At 36.3% G+C, this 20,570-nt stretch overlaps 1 protein-coding gene across 2 annotated transcripts in view; it reads left to right on the top strand.

The window, feature by feature from the left end:
- NDFIP2 (Nedd4 family interacting protein 2) overlaps nucleotides 1-15,675 on the top strand; it is a 45,505-nt gene extending 29,830 nt beyond the window's left edge. For both annotated transcript variants that reach the window (XM_036406646.2, XM_036406636.2), the window contains 4 exons: nucleotides 5,797-5,921; nucleotides 8,989-9,055; nucleotides 12,157-12,262; nucleotides 14,126-15,675. In XM_036406646.2, the coding sequence (XP_036262539.1) occupies nucleotides 5,797-5,921; nucleotides 8,989-9,055; nucleotides 12,157-12,260 (296 nt within the window). In that variant the 3' untranslated portion in view covers nucleotides 12,261-12,262; nucleotides 14,126-15,675. The remainder of the gene's footprint in view (nucleotides 1-5,796; nucleotides 5,922-8,988; nucleotides 9,056-12,156; nucleotides 12,263-14,125) is intronic.
- Nucleotides 15,676-20,570: the final 4,895 nt, after the last annotated feature.

Below are 20,570 nucleotides of genomic sequence, written 5' to 3'. Positions count from 1 at the left end.
ATATAAGTAAATATTCATTTGGCTATGAAGGCAAGATGGAAAAAAAATTATATTGGACCACTTCATATGTTTTTTTTCTATTCTGTATTTTTAAGTGCCTTGTACAGCATGGTAGAAATTTTCTAGAATGTCAGAGGAAGTTAGTAGGTGAGTTTCTCAGAGTATTTTTTTTTTTTTTGTATGCACAACCAAAAGGAGGAATTTCTGAGCTGTATCTTCCCAATTTGAACACAGCTGTTATTGTGATACAGCAAGTAACTGTCATGAACAAAGGGTTTGGTTTTCCTGCTAATCTGCCTGTAGTGAAAGTCTTTTGAATTATGTCTGATAAACTCATGCTGGTATGTTATCTGAAGGAGATCATTTTGGACGTTACTAAAAGGCTTATATGGTTTTCCTTTATATTTAAGGAATGCTTTAGAACCAACCTTTTTTCCTGTGACCCCAAGAGGAATTGTGGAGCTTATCTGAATTCTTTGAAACCATGTAAGGGAGTTTTGGGTTGTCCCTACAGCATAGGAAAAATGAAGTTGAACTTCACAGATAGGTTAATAAGGCGATAAAAATGAAGAAAAGTGTTTAGTAGTACAACCAGAGCTTAAATTCTCATACATAAATCTGATCTTTTTGAACATCTAGGCTATTTAAGCACTGTATACAACTCACTGCAATAAAACCTGGTTTTATAGGGAAATGCAAATGTACAAAATGTCCTAGACACTATACCGGAACAGAAAATTACCATACCAAAGTTTTGTAAATTAATGTTCATACAGTTTTCAAACCTGTTAATTGTCTCAAGCAGTCAATAAACTGCACACAAGCTGGGATACCTTATTTGGGGGTTTCAAGGGGGCCCAATTTGGAAGGCAGAGTTGTAGCACAAGTTCAGGGTGAGCACAGTCTCCTTGTATGTGCTTCCTGAGGAGTGGTAAGCATGGTTGAAGTTCCCATGGGAGGCTTCCTCTGTGTAACTTTAGGAACCTGACTTCTGCATGTCTATATCACAAATGTTCTGCAGGTTTCCCTTAGTCATGCAAGAGAAGCTGAGGGGAAGTTACTTCATTAAAATTTTAAATGTTGGGAGATAGGGAAACTGTTTTGAGTTCTTATTTCTCTCTGGTTATTAGGGGAGGCTGACTGACCTTCATACACAGTCACTTAACTTCTTTCTTACTGCAGAAATAATTTGACTTACACAGTTTTTCTGTATGCATTAGATATAATACAAAACAATTGGAACGAGAAAGCTTCTAGTTGGGTAGTAAGAAAAACATAGCAACAAGAGTAATGAAGAAGTAGGAATAAATTGTCAAGGAATGTTTCTGAACATTAATTACTTAGGAAACAAGTTATCCATTTTCTGTGGAAGCTGACAGCCAACACTTCCAGTGATGATCATCAGTCTGTAAGTGAACCCTCAGGATGGAGCAAAGATCTATATCCCAGTTAAAGAATGGAACAAATTGTATGCAGGAGTGGGAAGAACAATTCCTAGTGCCATGAAATCCTGGAACGAATTATTTATTATTGCAGTATGTTTAGTAAGTCTAGGCCAGGTATAAAGCATTAAGCTCTTTGGTGTTTGCTATATATTAAAATAGCAAGTAAATGAACAAACAAATTGTGGAGTAAAGACCATAACTGAGCATTAGTTGCTTTTTGTATATGTAGTTGCCATTATAATCTTTTTACAGGCTTGATTCATGGCTAAAATTTGGAACATAAAGCTTCAGATCAGCTTTACTGCCTTCTTTTCGTGATACTTAAAAACTTAAGTGAATAGTGTGTAGTTGTGGAAAGCCAAGTAAAAAAGATCAGCAGGTGAAGTGCTGGAGCAGCTAAGGAAAAATCACAATGTAATGTGCTTATCATTATTGTTTCATCTGTTGTATTTCAATACGTACAACTCAAAAGTCTTGTGCTTTGTATTTTGGCTGGGATTATTTTACTGAAAACCTTGAGGAGAAATACAGTATAAATGTAGGGACTACATTGCCTCACAAACACTCTGTTAAAAAAGACCTTTAGTCCAACCCTCCTCTCAAAAACCCATTTCTTATGTGGGTCATTATCACCCATATAGTTGTTGTCATGAGGAGATAATGCTAAAGCTTATATTCTTTTTATATGAATTGCATTTATATGGACTTTTTCCTTTTGTAATCACCTCAGGAATTACAAAATTCAAAAACGATACTTTTATCAGTCCCACTTCTCTGAATGGTCTAGAGTATTAAAAGTAGATACTGAAATCATGATGCCAGTGCAGTCAGCGTGAGTTTAGTCTAAATGTCTGAAATATGTTAATGGAAAGTTGACAGTAATTGAAAGTTGGGCTCAAGTAGGCATGTAAGCACTTTTGGGATAGAAAACAAATCTTGCACAGTGGTTTGATTTGCAGAGGAGATCTACAGGATGCACACAGAATCTGGCTGCATGTAGAAAATGGGCAAGCAGAAGTTAAGAATTCTTTTTTAGGGTCATGATGTGGTTGTAGCACCTCACCAGATTTTTTCCCCCTCACATTTAGGAATGGCTTTCCTTATGACAGCACATTATTAGTGTCATGGCAGGTACATTGTCTGTGCAGGAATGTCATGGAAGCTGATGTTCCATGATGGATGAGATCATATGTTCTGTGATGGATGAGATCATCTCTTGAACAGCTGAGCAGTGTCATTTACATTGCACAAAGTAAGTGGATGCAGAAAAGTAGTGGAGGATAGCATTTATTACAGCAAGGAGCTTGTACAACGACTTAGTTGTCTCTAGTAGCTAGAGAAGGAAGTTGGTAATTCTAGAGAAATTAGTGCATAATTCCTTTTATTGATCACTCCCCTCACTGGTCTATTTTCTCCCTCAGCTTGATGGGGGAGCTTGTGCTATGGCTTCTCTATGACAACATAGGGATGAATATTATGAAGAACTTTCATTGCAGTAATAAGTTGAGACAGGAATTATACAGGAATTTACTGCAGCAACTCTTACCAGATACAGTGTAAGCTGTTAAGCTCAGAGCTTGCATGGCTGACAGAAGATACACATGGATGCACATGATGGAAAAAGATATACAGATGGGCAAATGAGGCTGATCTTGATGTAGAGAAAAGCAATCGGAGGGAATTGCAGTCTGCTCAGAAGATGCATTTCTGAGAGTCAATATTGTATTTCATAACCAGAATGAAACAAGGAGAATGATTTTCAAAATAGTGGTGGGACATGGGATGTAAGAGAGAAGCAATGGCAAATATGGAAAACATGTAGACATTATAGTTGCCTTTCTTAAGTTTGTTAAAATGATACAACATCAAGGCAGTTTGGGAGAATCTCCCTGATTGCCTGTGTTTTAGAGCAGTGGAAGTAACATCTTCCTTGTGCTGCTGAAGACACAGATTTTTTGATTAGGTCCTGACTGTACAAGTTTTCTAGCAAATGGTTGCAGATAAAAACCTAAATAATGAGATTTTTCTTCTGTATGTACTTCAGTTTTATTGGAATATTTGAACTTGCACTAGTTTACAATTTTTATAAGCTTTGTCTTTTCTGCTTGTAAAAAGCTACTTATGTAACTTGATAGAACAGCAGACTGATTAGAGAGAAAAAAAGCCCTACTGTGAACAAGACTGGAACATGCTGATGCCTTTACTTTCAAAAGTTGGGCAAATACCTTGATGTTAAACATCCATCAAATACTTATATGCAATCTATTTTGAATATTCCTTTAGTTCAAGTTGAAAGTAGGGTAAAATTGTTAGTGCTCCTCTTTAATTATAAAAAGCTATTTTTTCCCCTCCTGTATTTATGATGGGGAAATCTCTGATATTTTTCATGCATTTACAAATGAGTTGAGGTAATTAAAAAAAATATATTAAAGTTGTTCATATTCTGAGAATTTCTCTAGTGCTCATAGACCATTAGAAATATGTGAATCTTGTGTCCTTTTTAAGATACCTGTCTTTAGGTATACCTCACCATAGTCAAACTCACCCTTGGTAGCTTGAGTAGTGGGGAGAAAGAGCAGTGAGCTCTTATGGTGAGGCAGGATCCAAGAATGCATTGAATAAGGAGCTTTTGAAATCTGTTACTGTTAAAAGATGGTGGTTTTGGAGAACTTGCTTAAAACAGGGAAATCAAAACAATTTATCTAGGCTCTCTCAAATGTAAATGTGTCTTGGAAAACTTGGTAAATGTTGGGGTCACAATGTTGTTCTATAGGGGTGTTTTTTAGCAGGGGTTGGATTGGTTTTGTTTGTTTCCTCTGCATATGCCAGTTTGGATCAGCATCTGCTCAAAGTTTTGGGTTTATTTTAATTTTGTTTCTTGGGGTCCTTTTAGATTAGTAAATTGTATACAAGTAAGAATTCTTGTTGCCACCATCTTTTACCCATGCCTCTGAGCAATGCAAGATGTTTTCCCACTTGCACTAAATGACTATTTTGAAGTCCTCCAAAACTTTTGGAACTTCCATGTGTTTAAAGTTCATGGAATCCAGCTGCAGTTTTACAGACTTGATTTTGCATTTGTGAGCATATCGTTGCATCTTCATGTAGACTATTGGAAAATTTTTAATTAGGTTTTAAAGTATAAAAATAATGGGGTTTTATAGACAGTATTTCAAAATGCTTTAATTAAAGAAAACTATTGAGCAATTTTCAGTTCCTAGTTGTGTATTCAAACTTTAACTGAAGAGACAGACTCATTTTTCCTCTGACGATTTAATGTCTGAATTTTATGTAGCTAAGCATAGGATTTTAAACACTGAGAACTTGTTGGCAGGGGTTTTGTTCCATGCTGCCCCTCTTCCATTCCTCTTTAGCCTCCTCTGTGATTCTTGTGTTTACTGTGGAGTTCCCTAATGTTTTCAATTTTCCACTGTCATGTTCTCTCCAGAATTCCTGAGTTAGCTTCCTCTACCAGTTCCTCCATCTCTTCTGTTTGATGGCTTTCTTTTTGGATGCCCTCACTGATTTCTAAGCTGGGTCATTCCCCTAATTGTGAATTCTCACGCTCTGATATAATGCATGCAACCTGTAGTCAATGCAGATGATGATGCTGGTTGCCAAGTACATATGCAGATATGAAACTTTAAATTGTTAAACTGGGGGTTGTGTAAAAGTGTTAATTGAAGCAATAGTGGTAGTTATGCTCAATGTCCTTTTTGTTCATTGATTTTTTTAACTTCTGTGTAAAGCTGCCAAGGCTACTTATGTCTTAGGGATATAGAGCCAAAAGAGAAGGCATAAATACAGATCTAAGAGACCCATGAAACATCAGCTTCTCAACTTACCTTCATTTCTACACTTAAGTTTCTGGAGCAAGAGTGGATACTTTTATTCTGTTAGATCGAAAATTGATAAAGCTAAACATTGCAGCCTTTATACATGCACATATGTGTGCATGTAACTATATTTTTGGTTATAAAGGTGCAGAAAGGGTTTTTCTTCTTTGTTTTAATCCAAATCTTGTGTGTTATAGTCCTTTTTGTGAATTTACTTTTCGTGTCCAGTATAATCTGGTTAGATGTCTATGGCAGTATAATACTTTCTTTTATGTTGGAATTTTCTCTAGTGTAAAGTAGTAGGTTCCAGCCTGTTTACCATTTGCTTTGTCATTAAGTGACTATACCAGGGGCAATGTCTGGGTTCAAAGTCAATCTCTGAAAGCCTGAATTACCGGAAGAGAATTAACTGACTGTGTAAGCATGTCCTTAGTAGTTTAAAAGTGAAATTACTGTGAAGTCTGTTTGCTTAGCTATACAGATTAACAGAAGCTACTGTTTCTTTTATTTTATAGTGGCGTTTATTTTCAACTGGATTGGATTTTGTTTATCCTTCTGTATAACAAATACCATAGCTGGAAGGTATGGTGCAATCTGTGGATTTGGTCTCTCCCTGATCAAATGGATTCTCATTGTACGGGTATGTTTCTTGATTCACACAATACAGACTCTGTACAACAAACACATAATTTATTCAAGGATATAATAAGGGAATTGAAAACGGGTATTTTTTCTTTTTTTACCTGACATAGCATTTGATGTTCACATTTCTAGTAAAATAAATACCAAATGACTCATTCCTTGTACAAGTATTTAAAAGTCTATTTTAAAAGTCCACAGAAGTGGAGCAAGTACCTAAAATATCACTGGTATTATAGTGTCAAGCATGAAAAATTTATAGATGTCTTAGACTGTTGGGAAAGAAATATAAGAAAGCATTTCTTCCTTGTATTTGATTCTTTTATTCCTTGTAAGATACATATGGGACCAAGTCCAACTTAAATATGAAGTTAGTCACATTTTTACAATATTAAATGCTTGAGTCTTGATGTTTTCACTGCAAAACTAGATACTTTTCCAAAAGGTACAGTAGCCAAATGCTACAAATACTTAGCTAAGTGGATGCTAGATGAAATGTAATGGTGCTTTCTGAACTTGAATTTGGCTTATCTGTGAGACACAACATTTAAAATCCTGTCCCATTTAATGAAGAAAAAGATCTTGGATATCTTAGATATCTTTCATGTTCTGCCACCAATAATCTTTTTTTTAATTTTTTTTTCTCAGTGTGTGTGTTAGCAACTTGATTTAGACTTAGCATGATAGTAAAAAAATTGTTGGAAGATTGCATGGTCCTTCCTGGACATGTACAGCATCTTTCTTAGAAGTTTTTTTTTTAATTTCCTTTTTGCTCGTTCAGAGCAGGGAAATGCTGCTGGACCAGATGTGATTCTGGTGTATTTGTTGGAATTCAGGGGCTGGGATAGAATATATCTTAATAGAGAGAGAAGACATAAATTTTTCAGCTATGCGTTCGTTTGGGATATTTTCAGCTTCCCTTAATGCATACTGAACAGAGGTGAGAAATTGCTCATTATGTCAGTTTCATTAGTCCTTTCTGCTGGAAAATGTGCTCAAAACAAATATACAAATTAATATATGCTGAACGTCCTTTGGAACACAGAATTACTGTATTCTAGACTATAATTAAATTATTGTATGTAATCCATTATTAATTACGAAATATTAGAGCTGGCCAATGCCAAGACCTCACGGATGGAGTTTTTCATAATGAAGATCATAATGTTCCTCTATTGTCTCCCTTTCTAGAGACAAGAGCAGAAAGCTCGTGAAGTGTATGTTGACAGTCATTTTAATGGTGACACACAAGCAGGCCTGTGTGCACCAAATTGTTCTGTCCTTTTCTTTCAAGCTCTTCCTTTTTCACTCAGGGTCAGTAGTACAAAACTGTACAAAACTTTTTAGTGTCTAGACAGCCTGAATTCATGTATGCTTGATCTGTATCAGTTTTTACTGGGGAAAAGGAAGGGTAGGGGGAACAAAAGCACGATTTTGCTATTGGGGAGATTCTGCAGCCATGGCTGATTCTGCCCAAGGAAAGTAGGAGAGGAGAGCAATGCACATGGGCAAGTATTTGATTGTTGGTTTTAGTGAATCTTCTTTTCAATTAAACGAAATGGTAACTATTGGAAAAGTATCTTGATATGTCTGTGTGTGTATGTATATAGATATATATTTATAAGCACACACACATATAATGTTTAGAGAATTGAAAATACTGACTAACAAGTGAGATGGGATCAACGTCAATGTGTTGTCAAAATCCTAGGAATTGCGTATTTATATAAGGGCAATGTAAAATAGCAATTGTTTAGTTCAACTGAGCAATTCTGTTTCTTGCTTTTTTTTCTTTGATTGGTGGTCGAAATGAATACTCATACTCTTATACAAGTATACTCATATATACTCAAAGAGTTCACATAATCTGGCTCAAAGAGTTCACATAATCTGGCTTTATTCTGGAACAAGCACGTGGATTAATTGAAGAAAAAAACACCTTTATCTACAGTTCTTTATATGTCTTAGATTTTCATCTGGTGGTATATGAGGCCCAGTATCTTTTGTTTGGTTGGGGTTTTTTTGTTGGGTTTCTTTGTTTTGTTGTTTTTGTGGGGGTTCTTTTGTTTGTTCAGGGTTTATTATTTCCCCTCCCATTACTTCTTGTTTGATATACTGAAATGTCCTAGAAAGGGCAAATGGAAGCACTAAGCACAAAAGTCAGGATGCAGTAAACATAATGAATGATAGCAGGGTAGAAGTGTATAGAAGTGTGCAGAGCTGCTGAGTAGGTTATTTTACTCCTTCTGGCAACTCTTCACTCATCTCCCCATTTCTACTTTTTGTGGGGGTTTTGGAGACATTTGATTAGCCTTTTTATCAGTGAAGCATGAAGTCTGGAGTCTGGTAAAGGCACAGATACCTGTCTCCAGTACGATCACACCCTGCCCTCCAGCTGCCTCCCACATCACAGGGAGGACAAAACTGTCTGCCGTGGTCACTCGCAGGAACAGTTGAAATGGCACTTCAAGGTTCATTTAGTTGCGTTCAGCTCACTGCTGGGAACTGAATGCTGGTTTGAAAATGAAAAGACTTTAATGAGTTGGGGGTCTTTATGGGGCTGGTATTCATGGCAGCGATTAACAGTAGGGGGTATACAGAAGGTCAAAAGCTCCCCTTTTGTAGGGTCAGCAGAACATCCCTGTCTGATAAGATTAAACTAATGTGGCTTTTCGTGTTAATATCTAAAGCAGCAGGCTGCTGTAATGTGTTTGGGATGGCAGGCACTGAGGGGAAAAGGGGAAAATCAACAAGTGGTGACTCATTATAATAAAAAATGACAGATTACTGGCAAGTAATACAAGGGTGTTTTCATATATACATGTATATTTTACATGGGTACACACACGTATTTTTTAGAGATTTTTCATTACTTTGTTGCAAACCAACTGACAATAGAAATGTTTTATTTGTGTAATAGACTGCTGTACATATACTAGTTTTGCATTTTAGTAGGATACATTTATTTTAACTTACTCTTTCCTCCATGCTTTCTTTATTTGCATAGTGCATTAAATATGTCTTAGTCATCTATCTTACTGCAGCTAAGCCTCCTCTATGAATTTCAGTTTTCAGATTATTTTACTGGATATTTCAATGGACAGTACTGGCTTTGGTGGATATTTCTTGTACTTGGTAAGTGGCAGTTGAATTCATTTCTGTTTTGATGTGGAAGTACTCAAAGATGAATCATGTAGCTGTAAATAAGAGTTTTGTAACATGTTTAGCTATGTGCTTTTCCTTAGCTGCTGATAATTTTGTGTTTTGTTTTTATTTCCATACTATTCATGAGGTTATTGGTTACCATAGTGGTGTTATTGTGTGAACTGTGGACTGTTCAAATACCCTTCAGCTCAAAAAATTTTGTTCTGCATAAGGGATTATGTGTAAAACTGAGACTTGTAACTTGTGCTTTTTAAATTGCTTCTACTGTTCTAGGGGTGCAGAACTGTGTAATGAAACTTTGGCCTTATGTGATAAGTAGTATTTACATGTATAAGCCTATATGTCAAGTATTAAATTTTAAGAAATGTGTCTGAACCCAGGAAGGTGGAGTCTGCTGTCTTGTGCATAGGTCACAAAATGTCCTTTTTGAGTCCTTTGAAATGCAAACTGCATCAGCAGTTGCTCAGTAGGATGAGAGAATGGTTTCATGCTTGCTGATCACAGTGGTCCCATGATGTCAGCTTTCTCTTAAGAGCTCTGTCTGCCAGTGTTTCAAGTCTGATGCACATCTTCTGCTCTTGTGTTTGTTTTTAACGAAGGTATACCAAAGCCCAACCACTATAACTTTTCTCCAGCTGTGGATTTTGTAATTTGGATATGGAATCTGGAATGATTTTCTTTTACAGAAGTGAATGCTGCTATGCATTTTAATTTCTGTTTCCAGCTCTGGAAGCATGGTAAACTGTTGCTGGTTCAGTAGGTGGCACTCTTCCCTTTGAGTTAATTGATTCAAGTGGCTAACAGCAAATGTTAGAATGAAGCATTGAGTAAGTTAAGAAAAAAGACCAACTCTGAGATCTTCACTGTGACTCACTGTTTATCTTGCAAGAAATGTCAAAAGTCTTAAACAACATTACCTAAAAATTTCTCTATCTGCCTCTTAATAGCGTTTAAGGGCATTCATCAGACTCTCTAATGCCCACCTTGCTCTGCTCTTGTGCACTTGGTTGCTTGATATACATAAAACCTGCAAATGTTTAACAGCTCACAGCATCAGTCCCTTGAATGCTTTTGTATTTTTTTGAGGTTATTGTATTGAAGTAGGTGAAATGACTCTTTGCAGGCACAAACATCTCCAGATAAGTCTTTAATTAAAACAAAGCCCGTGGTGCCTGAAATTGAGGTTTGACACCTTTTTTCATTAGGATAAAAATAGTGTTCTTCCCCTAGTGCTCCCTCTATGGAAAAAGCTGTCATTTTTCTTTTTACTAGTCTTTTGCACATATTCAGGAAGTAGCTCACTTTTATTTGGGAAAGCCTTATTTTTGGTCTGAAGTGTTTGAGGATTTATTTTTTCTTTAAATCACGAGTTGGAATAAAAAGCACTCTGAGGCATACAGTGTGCATCTGGCAGTCAGCATTCCCTTGTCTTATGTAGGTTTTGCATGAAGTATGCCAACAAAATTTTTAAACTGATGAAGTGGCTTTATGGTATTGCTAGAAGACCATAGAAGGAGTCTTCCTAAAAAAGCTACTTACAATGACATGGAGGAGTATTATCATGTCATGGGAATACTGCCAACCAGATCTGTGTTTTGTTGTTTTGGATAACCTTTTGTTAGAGCACACAAAGTGCTATGTCCAGCTTCTCTCCAGAAGGCAATGACTTGGAGTCTTTCTTTTGCATAGCCCTTTGACATCCTTCAGCCCACCTACTGCCATCTCCTCTCTTCTGCTGTTCATCGATCGTTTCTGCTTGCTTTCCTTCTTTCAACAGCTGGAAAAATCTGCATGTGCATCACGGAAGAGCAAAGTGGTCTACTTCCAGAGAGCTATCATGTATCAGTGAAAAAATTGGAGAGACACAATTCTAAATTTCAAATTTAAGTGTTAGCCAGCGTTTCTTATTGAGGATCACAATGGAAAGTGGAGTGGTTTTTCTTTCTTCCTTTAACAGCGAAATGTAAAATATGGGTTGAACTTGGACTGATTTTCCAACATGTATGATGCCGAAAATACTCTATCAAGCACCTAAAGAGCTGCCTGCCCTCATTTTGCTGTTTCAACTTCTTTTCAGTTGAAAGGGGGACTGTCTCTGGTAGCTTTTGGGTAGCAAGTTTTGTAGCAGAGTTGCAGTCAAGATCTTACTGAGGAAAGTTAAAACAATCATAAACAAAAATAATTTAGAGAGGAATTGATCATTGGAAAAAATCAAGGGCTCATCCAGGATAGCAGGAAGGAAAAGTGAATCATGTAGAAAAAAAATAATTAAATTCTTGCCTGAATTTGTAGAACCTCAGTTTAGATTTTCATTTGAACCTTTGGAGTTTTAACACACATGTGTATATTCACGTAAGCGTATATCTTCAAGGTGCCATTATTGGAAATGTAATTTCTCTGTGACTGTTGTGTACATCTTTTTCCTCTTAGCTGAAATATTCTTTCAAATGCAGTGAAATGTAAATAATTTATAAGATTTTGAAATTTAGAGTTGACAAAAACTGTAATATTGACATATGTTGAGTAATTTTCTTTGGCAATTGTTCTTCCTCCTCTTGGACTGGTGGTTTTTTTACAGATGGCTAAATCTCAAGTCCTAATCTACTATAATTCATTACTGGCTTCTTGCTAGAGCAATCCTTACTTTCTTTTTTTCCCTCTTTTGACTCACAGTATATTTATTGTGCTTATTGCTAAAGATACATTTTGTGAAGCAGGTACTCTTCTAACACACTAGTAATTTATTTTGAGAGCTCTACTTGAAAAGAGTTTGCAGAACAGATTCTTTTATGTTTCAGGATTTTTTTCATCTTTGTAAGTATTTTCAAGCAGTATTTTTAGCCGATGAGACTTGAAGTCTAAATCACTAAAATTTGTGGAAAACCTTTCATAAAATTGAATCCTTGCATCACAAGATGAAAGCTGACTTAGTTGTTGAATTTGTGAATGATAAATGAAGACTTCAGTTTACTTTGTAGGCTAGGTTTTAAAAATTATGCGAATAAGAATAATGTGGGATAGTGTGTATTTATGTTAATATACTTAATTTTGTGCATTTTCTACACTTCCAGGACTCCTCTTGTTCTTTCGAGGCTTTGTTAATTATCTTAAAGTCAGAAATATGTCTGAAAGCATGGCAGCTGCTCACAGAACAAGATTTTTTTTCTTGTACTGAAGGTAAGCTATTTTTAGTAATGTGGTTATCTTTCCCAGGAAAATGAAGAAGAAAGAAATATTAGAAATAGATAGTCAAACTCCTGTCATGAAGCAGATGTTGCATGGTTTTTAAACATCTGTCACAAATACTGTATATATATTCTTCATGGGCTTGGAGATGTGTGAAGTTTCTTACTTGAAATCATCCTCAATGCTTCTTGTTGGCCCTGGAAAGTTCAGCAACAAAAATTAGGAAGAACATGTTTTTCCTAAGAAACAGTATCTGCTTCTGTCAGGATACTGTCCTTTGTGCTGGAAAAACTGGCTTTTGTAGTCAACCTGTCATCAGCAAGTTAGGAAGCACTAATCTGCCTGCATATTAAATCTGATTGACATGGGTCTGAACATGCAAACAATAGTTGAGTACTGTCTCTCTTTACATGACTGGATTAAGACAGTCATGTACAAGTATGATTATTGTGTATGCAACAATGTGCTTTATGTATCCTTCAGGTAGCTGACTAATCAGTCTGGCACGTATCCACTCTTTTTTTTTTAATACCATTTATCCGTTAAGTGGATTTATTGGACTTCACTACGTAACTTAAACCAGGGGTCTTTATTTGCATTCAACTTTTTTTAAATTTAAATTGCATGACAAGATAAATTTAGCCTAGAAATATGTATTGCAGCATTTTCATTGCTCTGCACGTAACTAAAAATGCTTAAAGACTGTATTTTGACATACCCGAGAAACTATGTTTGTTGTAAAAAAAAAAAAAAAGTCTTTTATCAATTTTCTTCAGGATTGATCACAGGATCAATTTGAATTAACCTGCGACACATTTTCAAAGTCTGAAAACAGAGACACTATTTGACTGGGGGAAAAAAAACCTGGTTCTTTTTATATAAGACAAGCACAAACATTTAAAAACAGCTAATGATGAATGTGTGCTATACAATATGCACTTGATTATGAAAAAAAATCTGTTAATGTAACTGTGACATAACATTTCTTTTAAATGTGCTTTTTTTCCCCCAAATTGCGCAGTAACTTAATTAACTGAGATGTGTATTGCTTTTTAGCAATCAATATAAATTAGCAACTACATGGCAGTATTGCCTTTTTGCAACAGTTAGATATGGCTTCTTTTCTTAGCGTTGTGGTAACCTCTTCAGAATACTGTAATTTGTAGATGTGACTGAAAATATCTGTAAGCTTTCAGTACAGTAAAGTTTAAAATACTGTTTTTAAAAAGAGTTGTTAGGACTAAATGGTATTTGAGAACTGTAGTTTGAAGAGAATAAGTGAAAGTGTAGGATAATGCAGTCTGGGATTCCTTGCTCTTCTGCAGTTAAAATTCTGTGTTGGGATAAAGCACTGTTTAAGCCAGGACTTACTGAAGTTAATGAGCTGTCCTATCAGAGTTCAGTGGCTTTGAATTTTTTCTTTACCTGTAAGCACCACTGAGATGCATGGGTTGTGGGCTTATAAGGTCTGTGGGTTGTTTAGAGAGATGAACACATATAATATTTATGTTTTTGAAGCATCTTAAGTACTGGAACAAGAAGTTCAAATTAATTGCTATCGCATTTAAGTGTCCTTGTTCTTGCATAGACAAGTAAGCTCCTCTAAAGTGACTCCTCTACACTAATTCTAAGTTTTAATAAATAATAACACCCCTACAGTTTGAAATATTCTCAGGCGTTCTTCTGAAATCGTAACAGAATAACAGAAAATGTTTGTGGTTTTTCTCCCATCCTGTCATAGGGGGGTAGGGAGGCTGCTGTTTTACTTGCAGTTCAGGTTTGCTGGTCACTTAGCAACACTGCTTCTGGCGAATCATGGTGATGAACTCAAGTACAATTTTTCTTTATCTCCAGACTGCATCGAACAGACATTCCTTTCCTATGCTGGTGTGAAACTTCCAGATGATCTCTAACCCTCCAAGTTAATAAGACAGAAGACTACTAAAACCAGAAGACAAATTAATGAAAATATGGCTTCAAAAATGAATGACAGGATGGCTTTATGATCAAGTACCAGTTCTGGTCATTCTAGTAAATATTTATAATTGCTGCCTTTTGTTTTAGCACATTTGAATATGTGCTTGTTACAAAGATAGTATTGAAGTAAGAACAAACTATCTGTAAGTATAGATTAGGTACAGTCAGACTCAGTTAATCTGTGCTTGTTGTATCTGAAAGATTTGAGTGGTAACTTGTTTCACAGCTTGTGTGTACCACTGACTTGGTGATCTGCACTTCTGAGTACAATGAAATGCATTAAATGATTCAGATTAACCAGTTTAGACAAGTTTTTTATATAATTTAGATTCATCTAATGATTGTATAGAACATTTTTAAGTTTACTAAACCCCAAAATTCCTTGTCACAAACTTATATTCACCAGTATTTTATTGAATTCAGCCCAATATACTGGTTTGTGCTAAAACTGATACACTTTGAGTCCCCTGTAAATAACTCTGCATAAATGACTGTTTTAATTGCTTCTTAGGAAATATGTCAAAATATATTTTGTAACAGCATATTCTCTAAATTTTGTTTAATCCTAGAGCTATATAGATATTTTTTGTTAATTGGCTATTAAAGGTTTAGTTAGTAGTAGATGTAATTTTGGAGGTTTGCATTCTTGAGGTCACTATAAATAAAACATCCACATTGAGTGCTTCTCAAAAAAAAAATCATACAACTACTTTATAATGCTTGTTTAGAATAAACACATTGCCATTTCATAAGATCAAACAAGTTTAAATGCAAGGTAATTTGGGAAGTAATCTATGAAGGGAAAAAATTCTTTTAAAGCTCTGAAAGTAGAAAATGTGTTTTACTTCTCCCTTTATTCATTTAAGGTATGCCATTACGTTCTTATAAATATCATCTCTTTAAGGGGTACTGTCTGCAGTTCATGCACGTGTAGTTTCTTTTAAAGTTTGTGAAATTTATGCTTCTTCTTTAAATAGAAGACGACATCTCTCAGTCCTTTGTACAACTGGAATCTCAGTTGCAAAAATACATTGGCTGTTGGTTGCACCTTTGAGGAAAAATGTACAAATAGTTTCCTCCATTTTTCTTTTTAATTACAATTCTGTTTTTTTATTACTAACGTTAAAAACAGTGAGGTTTATGTTGTGTTAAGCTAGTGCTGTATTGAGTTTTGTATCTATAATTAATGTTTAAAATATACATATGTAAACATTTTCATTTTCCTAATCTTTCAGAGATAACTGTTAGTGACTAAAACTTTAGGGGCACCTCTACTTCTCAGCTTTTTATGGAAGAAGAAAGTTAAGTATTATGTTCAATATCCTATTGGGATTTCCTTCTAAACTTCTATTTGTTTCTGTGTTCTTTTGCATTCATTGTCCAGATGAAAAAGAAGCGAATAATAAAGCATTGCTTTGTTTTGCTAATTATGACTTAATGCTTTTTTGGGGTTTTTTTGTACTCCACGTTGAGAAATGTACACTGCAGTATTTGTGTCAACATGGAATTACAGACAAATTACTTGGCAAAATAGGTACTAACCAATCCTCCCTGCTCCTTTTCATTTCATGTTTTATGGCAACAAGCTGTGAGGACATTTCTTATAAAGAGTTAATGCAACCTTGCAAAGCAGGCAATATTTCTTCATTTTCTATGCTTACCAAAATCAGCTAGCACTATCTTTCAACTGTATCAATTTTCCCATATTAAGTAGCAACTTCTGGTAGAATTACTTCTGTTTGGTCCAAGCATTTTATAGGAAGCTTCATACACATACTTTGTGTACTACCTTGGAAAAATTCTCATTTGGTCAGAAAAAATATGCAGAGTTAAAAATGTACACGTTATCTAATCCTCTATAGTTGATGCATCAGTTTGGAAGCCTGAAATCTCATCAGCAGGAGGAAGGGAACTGGGACAGTATTTTCAAAGACTCTGCAATCTGTTCCAGATGTGTCAAATGCTGCATATTTTCCTTGCTATTTCCTGTAAGCTTGGTTTGGAGCAGCTGGCTCTGTGGTTTAGAGACACCTGGCCAGCTTTGCTTTGTGTCTTAGGGGTATGGGGGAGAAGCTCCAGTATTGCAGTGAAGTTGACTGTAAACAGATTTTGCATGAATGCAAATAAGGCTTTGAAGCTTGGGACTAAAACAGCTGAAGAAGGGAGGTGAGGAGAGAAAGTTCTGGTTTATTTGAGCAGATGGCACTGAAATTTTTCTAGTTTTGTCATCTACTTCTATTGCTGTAGATACCACAGGAAGATTGACATCTTGAATGTGATTCAGGTAGCCTGTGGGACTCTATTAACACATTTCAGAAATGATCAGTCATTCATGCTTTCAGTCCCCTTACAGAGCAGAGATTGCCTCCAAGCTTTTTTGACTGTCTCACGTAAGGTATGGATACAGTCCTCATCCTGCAACACCTTTCAACGTGATTTCAACACCCTGTTCTTTCTGTATCTGCTTCCCTCCCATTGAATGATGACAACAGGTGAGGAAAAGTGGCTTTATTTGTGTGTTATCATAACATCAGAAAGCTTTTAATCTCTCTCCCACTTTTTGAGAATATTTTCCCATGATATTCTGCCTTAGTCCCTTCTGTGTCATTGCTTACATTGTTCACTTGAGCAAAAAACATTCATCTCATGAAATGACAGTATATAGCTTCCTGGACTTTTGAAGAGAAGATGAATAATCTCTGATATGGGAGTAAATATCTCTTACTAGGGCAAAAAAATATTTATAATCACACTAAAACATGATTAACATGTGCATAGCTACCCAGAAACAGCAGAGTCCAGGCTACTGTTTCTCCAATGTATATTATTCTTTTCCACCATCCAGAGATCCTTATCTTTTTTCTTTATAATATGTCATGGACTCAACTCTTTCAACACTGAAATTTATATGAATGAAGAAATCAGTATTTTCAACTTTGTATTTTGTCACAAATCTCATGATGCTGGTGCCTTCCTTACCCTTTTGCTTAGTGTGGTACTTACACAAGTTTAGGGTTGAAAAAGGTGTGTTCCCTCCCTGAATGCTTTTTAAAATCTCAGAAGTGGATGTGATGCATTCATTGACAATTGTTCCTGATCTTGGCAGGACTTCTCTACAACTATCTGGTGCAAAGAATCAGTGAATTTTGTGACAGGCTGCTTAGAAATTAACATTTTAGTCATAAAATTAGCACTTTTTAAAAGGGAAACTGCTGCGTACTAGAAATGTTATCTTTTCAGTAACAGCAACAGCTGTAGGGGTAACATAGACCAAAACAATAACACTTCTTACTAATCATGTCTAATAGGATACATTTTTCAGTGAGTGAAAATTCTTGAGTACCATGTTAAATTATTTATGTTGCAGTGTTATTTTACTTCTAACTTTGATTTTCACATTTAATGTGAATGGCGAATGAACACATCTAAATGGTGAACATTACAGTTGTCAGACTGAGTCACTTTGTTTGTTCTTAGAGGCTTATGCATTTTTGAGGTGTGAATCTGAGTTTCAAGAGCAATGAAGTATCAAGAATTTAAGAATCAAATTGATCAAGGAGGTATACCCAAGAAATAAAGCAAAAGCCACTGTGTGTTGTTCTCTCTACTCCCTCAAATAAGTCTGTCAGTTTTTTTACTTTTCACCATTCCTGGGTATAAAAAAGTATCTTCAGTTCTGCAATATCTTGCCTTGCACATCATTGACCTTAATAAGAACTCAGCAGAAGAAAGTGTCCTTACAATTATGCCCTTATAGTTGAATTGGTATTTGGAGTCTTCCCACAGTGAGCACACATATAATTCATTATATAAAAATTCCCTACAAAGAAAACTAATGATTTTGTTAGTTGAGAAGGTATCTGTCCTATGATAATTATTAACTTGGAATTTTTTGCACTTGCTGTTAGTTCTAAGGAGTGTCTGGGGTAAAGGGTTGATGGGATTCTCTTTTTACCTCCATGATCAGACTCTTCAATGGGTTGTCATGAAGCCAGTACAATTCCTAAGGCAGGCTGTAGATGTTAAATCTGAGTGTGTGTGATGGAAGACATGCCCCTCTGCTCTGCTCTGACCCCACCTGCAGTGCTGCATCCAGCTCTGGGGTGCCAGCACAGGGAGGACATGGGCGTGGTGGAGTGATTCCAGAAGGACACCAAAATGATCAGAGGGATGGAGCAGCTTTCCTGTGAGGAAAGAGTGAGAGAATTGGGATTGTTCAGCCTGGAGAAAAGAAGGCTCTGGGGACCCCTTATGGCAGCTTTACAGTGCCTAAAGGAGGCCCACAGGAAAGATGGGATAAAACTATTTTAGCAATGTCTGTTGTGATAGGATATGGGGTAATGGTTTTAAATTGAAATATATTAGATATAGACTAGATCTTAGAAATTTTTTATTATGAGGATGATGAACTGCTGGAAAGGTTGCCTGGGGAGGTGGTAAATGTGTCATATGTGGAAATGTTCAAGGCCAGGTTGGAGGATGTTCCTTCTTACTAGATAACCTTTAAAGGTTTCCTACAACTAACTACATAAATGCTATCACAGCATTTTTGGTTTCTTGTTATTTCCCTGTGGCTTTTCTAAAGACTTACTCATGGTATTTGTGCTATATAAGTACTTTATATAGAATTTGATCTCTGTCTGTGGTTCATGCTTATAAAGTGACCTACTATATTTTATGTGTGGGCAGTATTCATTTAAGTTATCAAGAGAAAAGATGATGTGTGGGTTTTTTAAAATAAAAAGTCTAGTGAAGTTTGCTTTTGTTTCACTTTGAAGTTTCAGCAGCCTGTTTATTACTTCTGCATCTCAGCCCTAAACTGTTACTTGTAATGGTTATTTTTGCATACTTATTTCCTTGGATTTTTTCTCATCCTTTTTTTCATGCCTGTGTTAATGCTGGGCAAGTGTTCAGCTCAGTCCCACTCCCCATCTTTTTCAGAGCTTCTAATTATAGACCATCTGTGTTACAAGAGTGATTAAACAGCTCACATTACAAATCACATGTGTGATTTAATCCAGATTTGGGGCTTGTGAAATGCATAGAATTCAGTCCAGTATTAGTTGTACTCCTGATTAGTATGGAGTTGTTTTGTACTTCAAATGATAGATACCATACTATTAACTCTCAGCTATCCAGAGGCAGCTTATCTTCATGGTGAATCCCATGGACTGACCCCCGCTCTGGTCTTGTTTGGCACTCAAGTCTGTGTTTGGATCTGTTTAGTCACAGCGAACATGCTGAGAGCTTGGCTTTAGGTTTGTGTTGGAAAAGTTACCACAGTGACCCAACCTCCCTGATCCTGAGCTAATAAGACCTTTGCAACTGATCTAGCTGCATCCAGAGCTATCTTTAATTTCCTAGACTGTGATTAGTATTGTCAGGACTACTGGGAATTATGGTGCAGAAATTTAGATGTGGAGCCAGCTTGGGTTTGACATGGCTGATTGTAATGCAAGTAGAACACATTTGGTGAGGCTGAAACACTCGCCTTTGGGCCAAGTTGAGCATGAGCATCACTCTCTTCAGCACACTTGACTATCTATTTTAACCAGTTCTTTTTTAATGATAGTGAGAAATGAGTATTAGATTGATGTATTTAAGTTCCTTTATGAAGCCAGGTTTAGATGTATTACTTGGTTGTACAACGGGTTGGCCTGAATTTCTTCTTTCAGGATTATTTCTACATTTATAATAAATAAATGCCACCTTTCCCAAGAATCCCAGGTCCCATATGAGTGCTGTTTACAGGGCTGGGCAGCTTCTTACTTGCCTTCCTTTGGAGTGGTAGTTTCCACACTCACTGCACAGTCAGTCAGTCTTTCAGGTGGGAGGGGGACCACAGGAAGTAATCTGCTGTGAGCTCCTGTTCAAAGCAGGACTGGTACTGAATTCAGACTACATTGCTTAAGACTTTGTCAGATGGATCTTAAAAACCCCAGAGCACATCAATTTTCCACACACCGTGGGTGACTTGTCCCAATGCTTGATTATCCCCGTGTGTTGTCGTCCCTGACCAAGTATTTGATGAGGGATGTGCTCAGTGCCTCCTTCCACAGCACCCCAGAGCTCTGAGCTCTCTCTTGACAGGGGAGCCCTGCCATGAGCAGAAATGTAACCCAGGTCTCTGGGTTACGGAGCAGCCCTGAAAACTGCTCTGCTGTCAAGTGACAAAGGGCAGAAGGCATTTTTAGGGAAAGAATGTTCAAATTCTAATGAATTGCTCACATTTCCAACACTGAAAAAAGGATTGTGGGTCTCCTACTATTTCCCTCCAGCTTGTTTAAGCATTGTAGCACTCAGGGCACTGGATGCTGTGAAT

This window comes from Molothrus ater, chromosome 2 (genome assembly GCF_012460135.2).
Source record: "Molothrus ater isolate BHLD 08-10-18 breed brown headed cowbird chromosome 2, BPBGC_Mater_1.1, whole genome shotgun sequence".
In the NCBI taxonomy this organism is placed as follows: Eukaryota; Metazoa; Chordata; class Aves; order Passeriformes; family Icteridae; genus Molothrus; species Molothrus ater.
The sequence above is the reverse complement of the archived record's forward strand: the minus strand, read 5'-3'. Positions and strand labels throughout refer to the sequence as shown.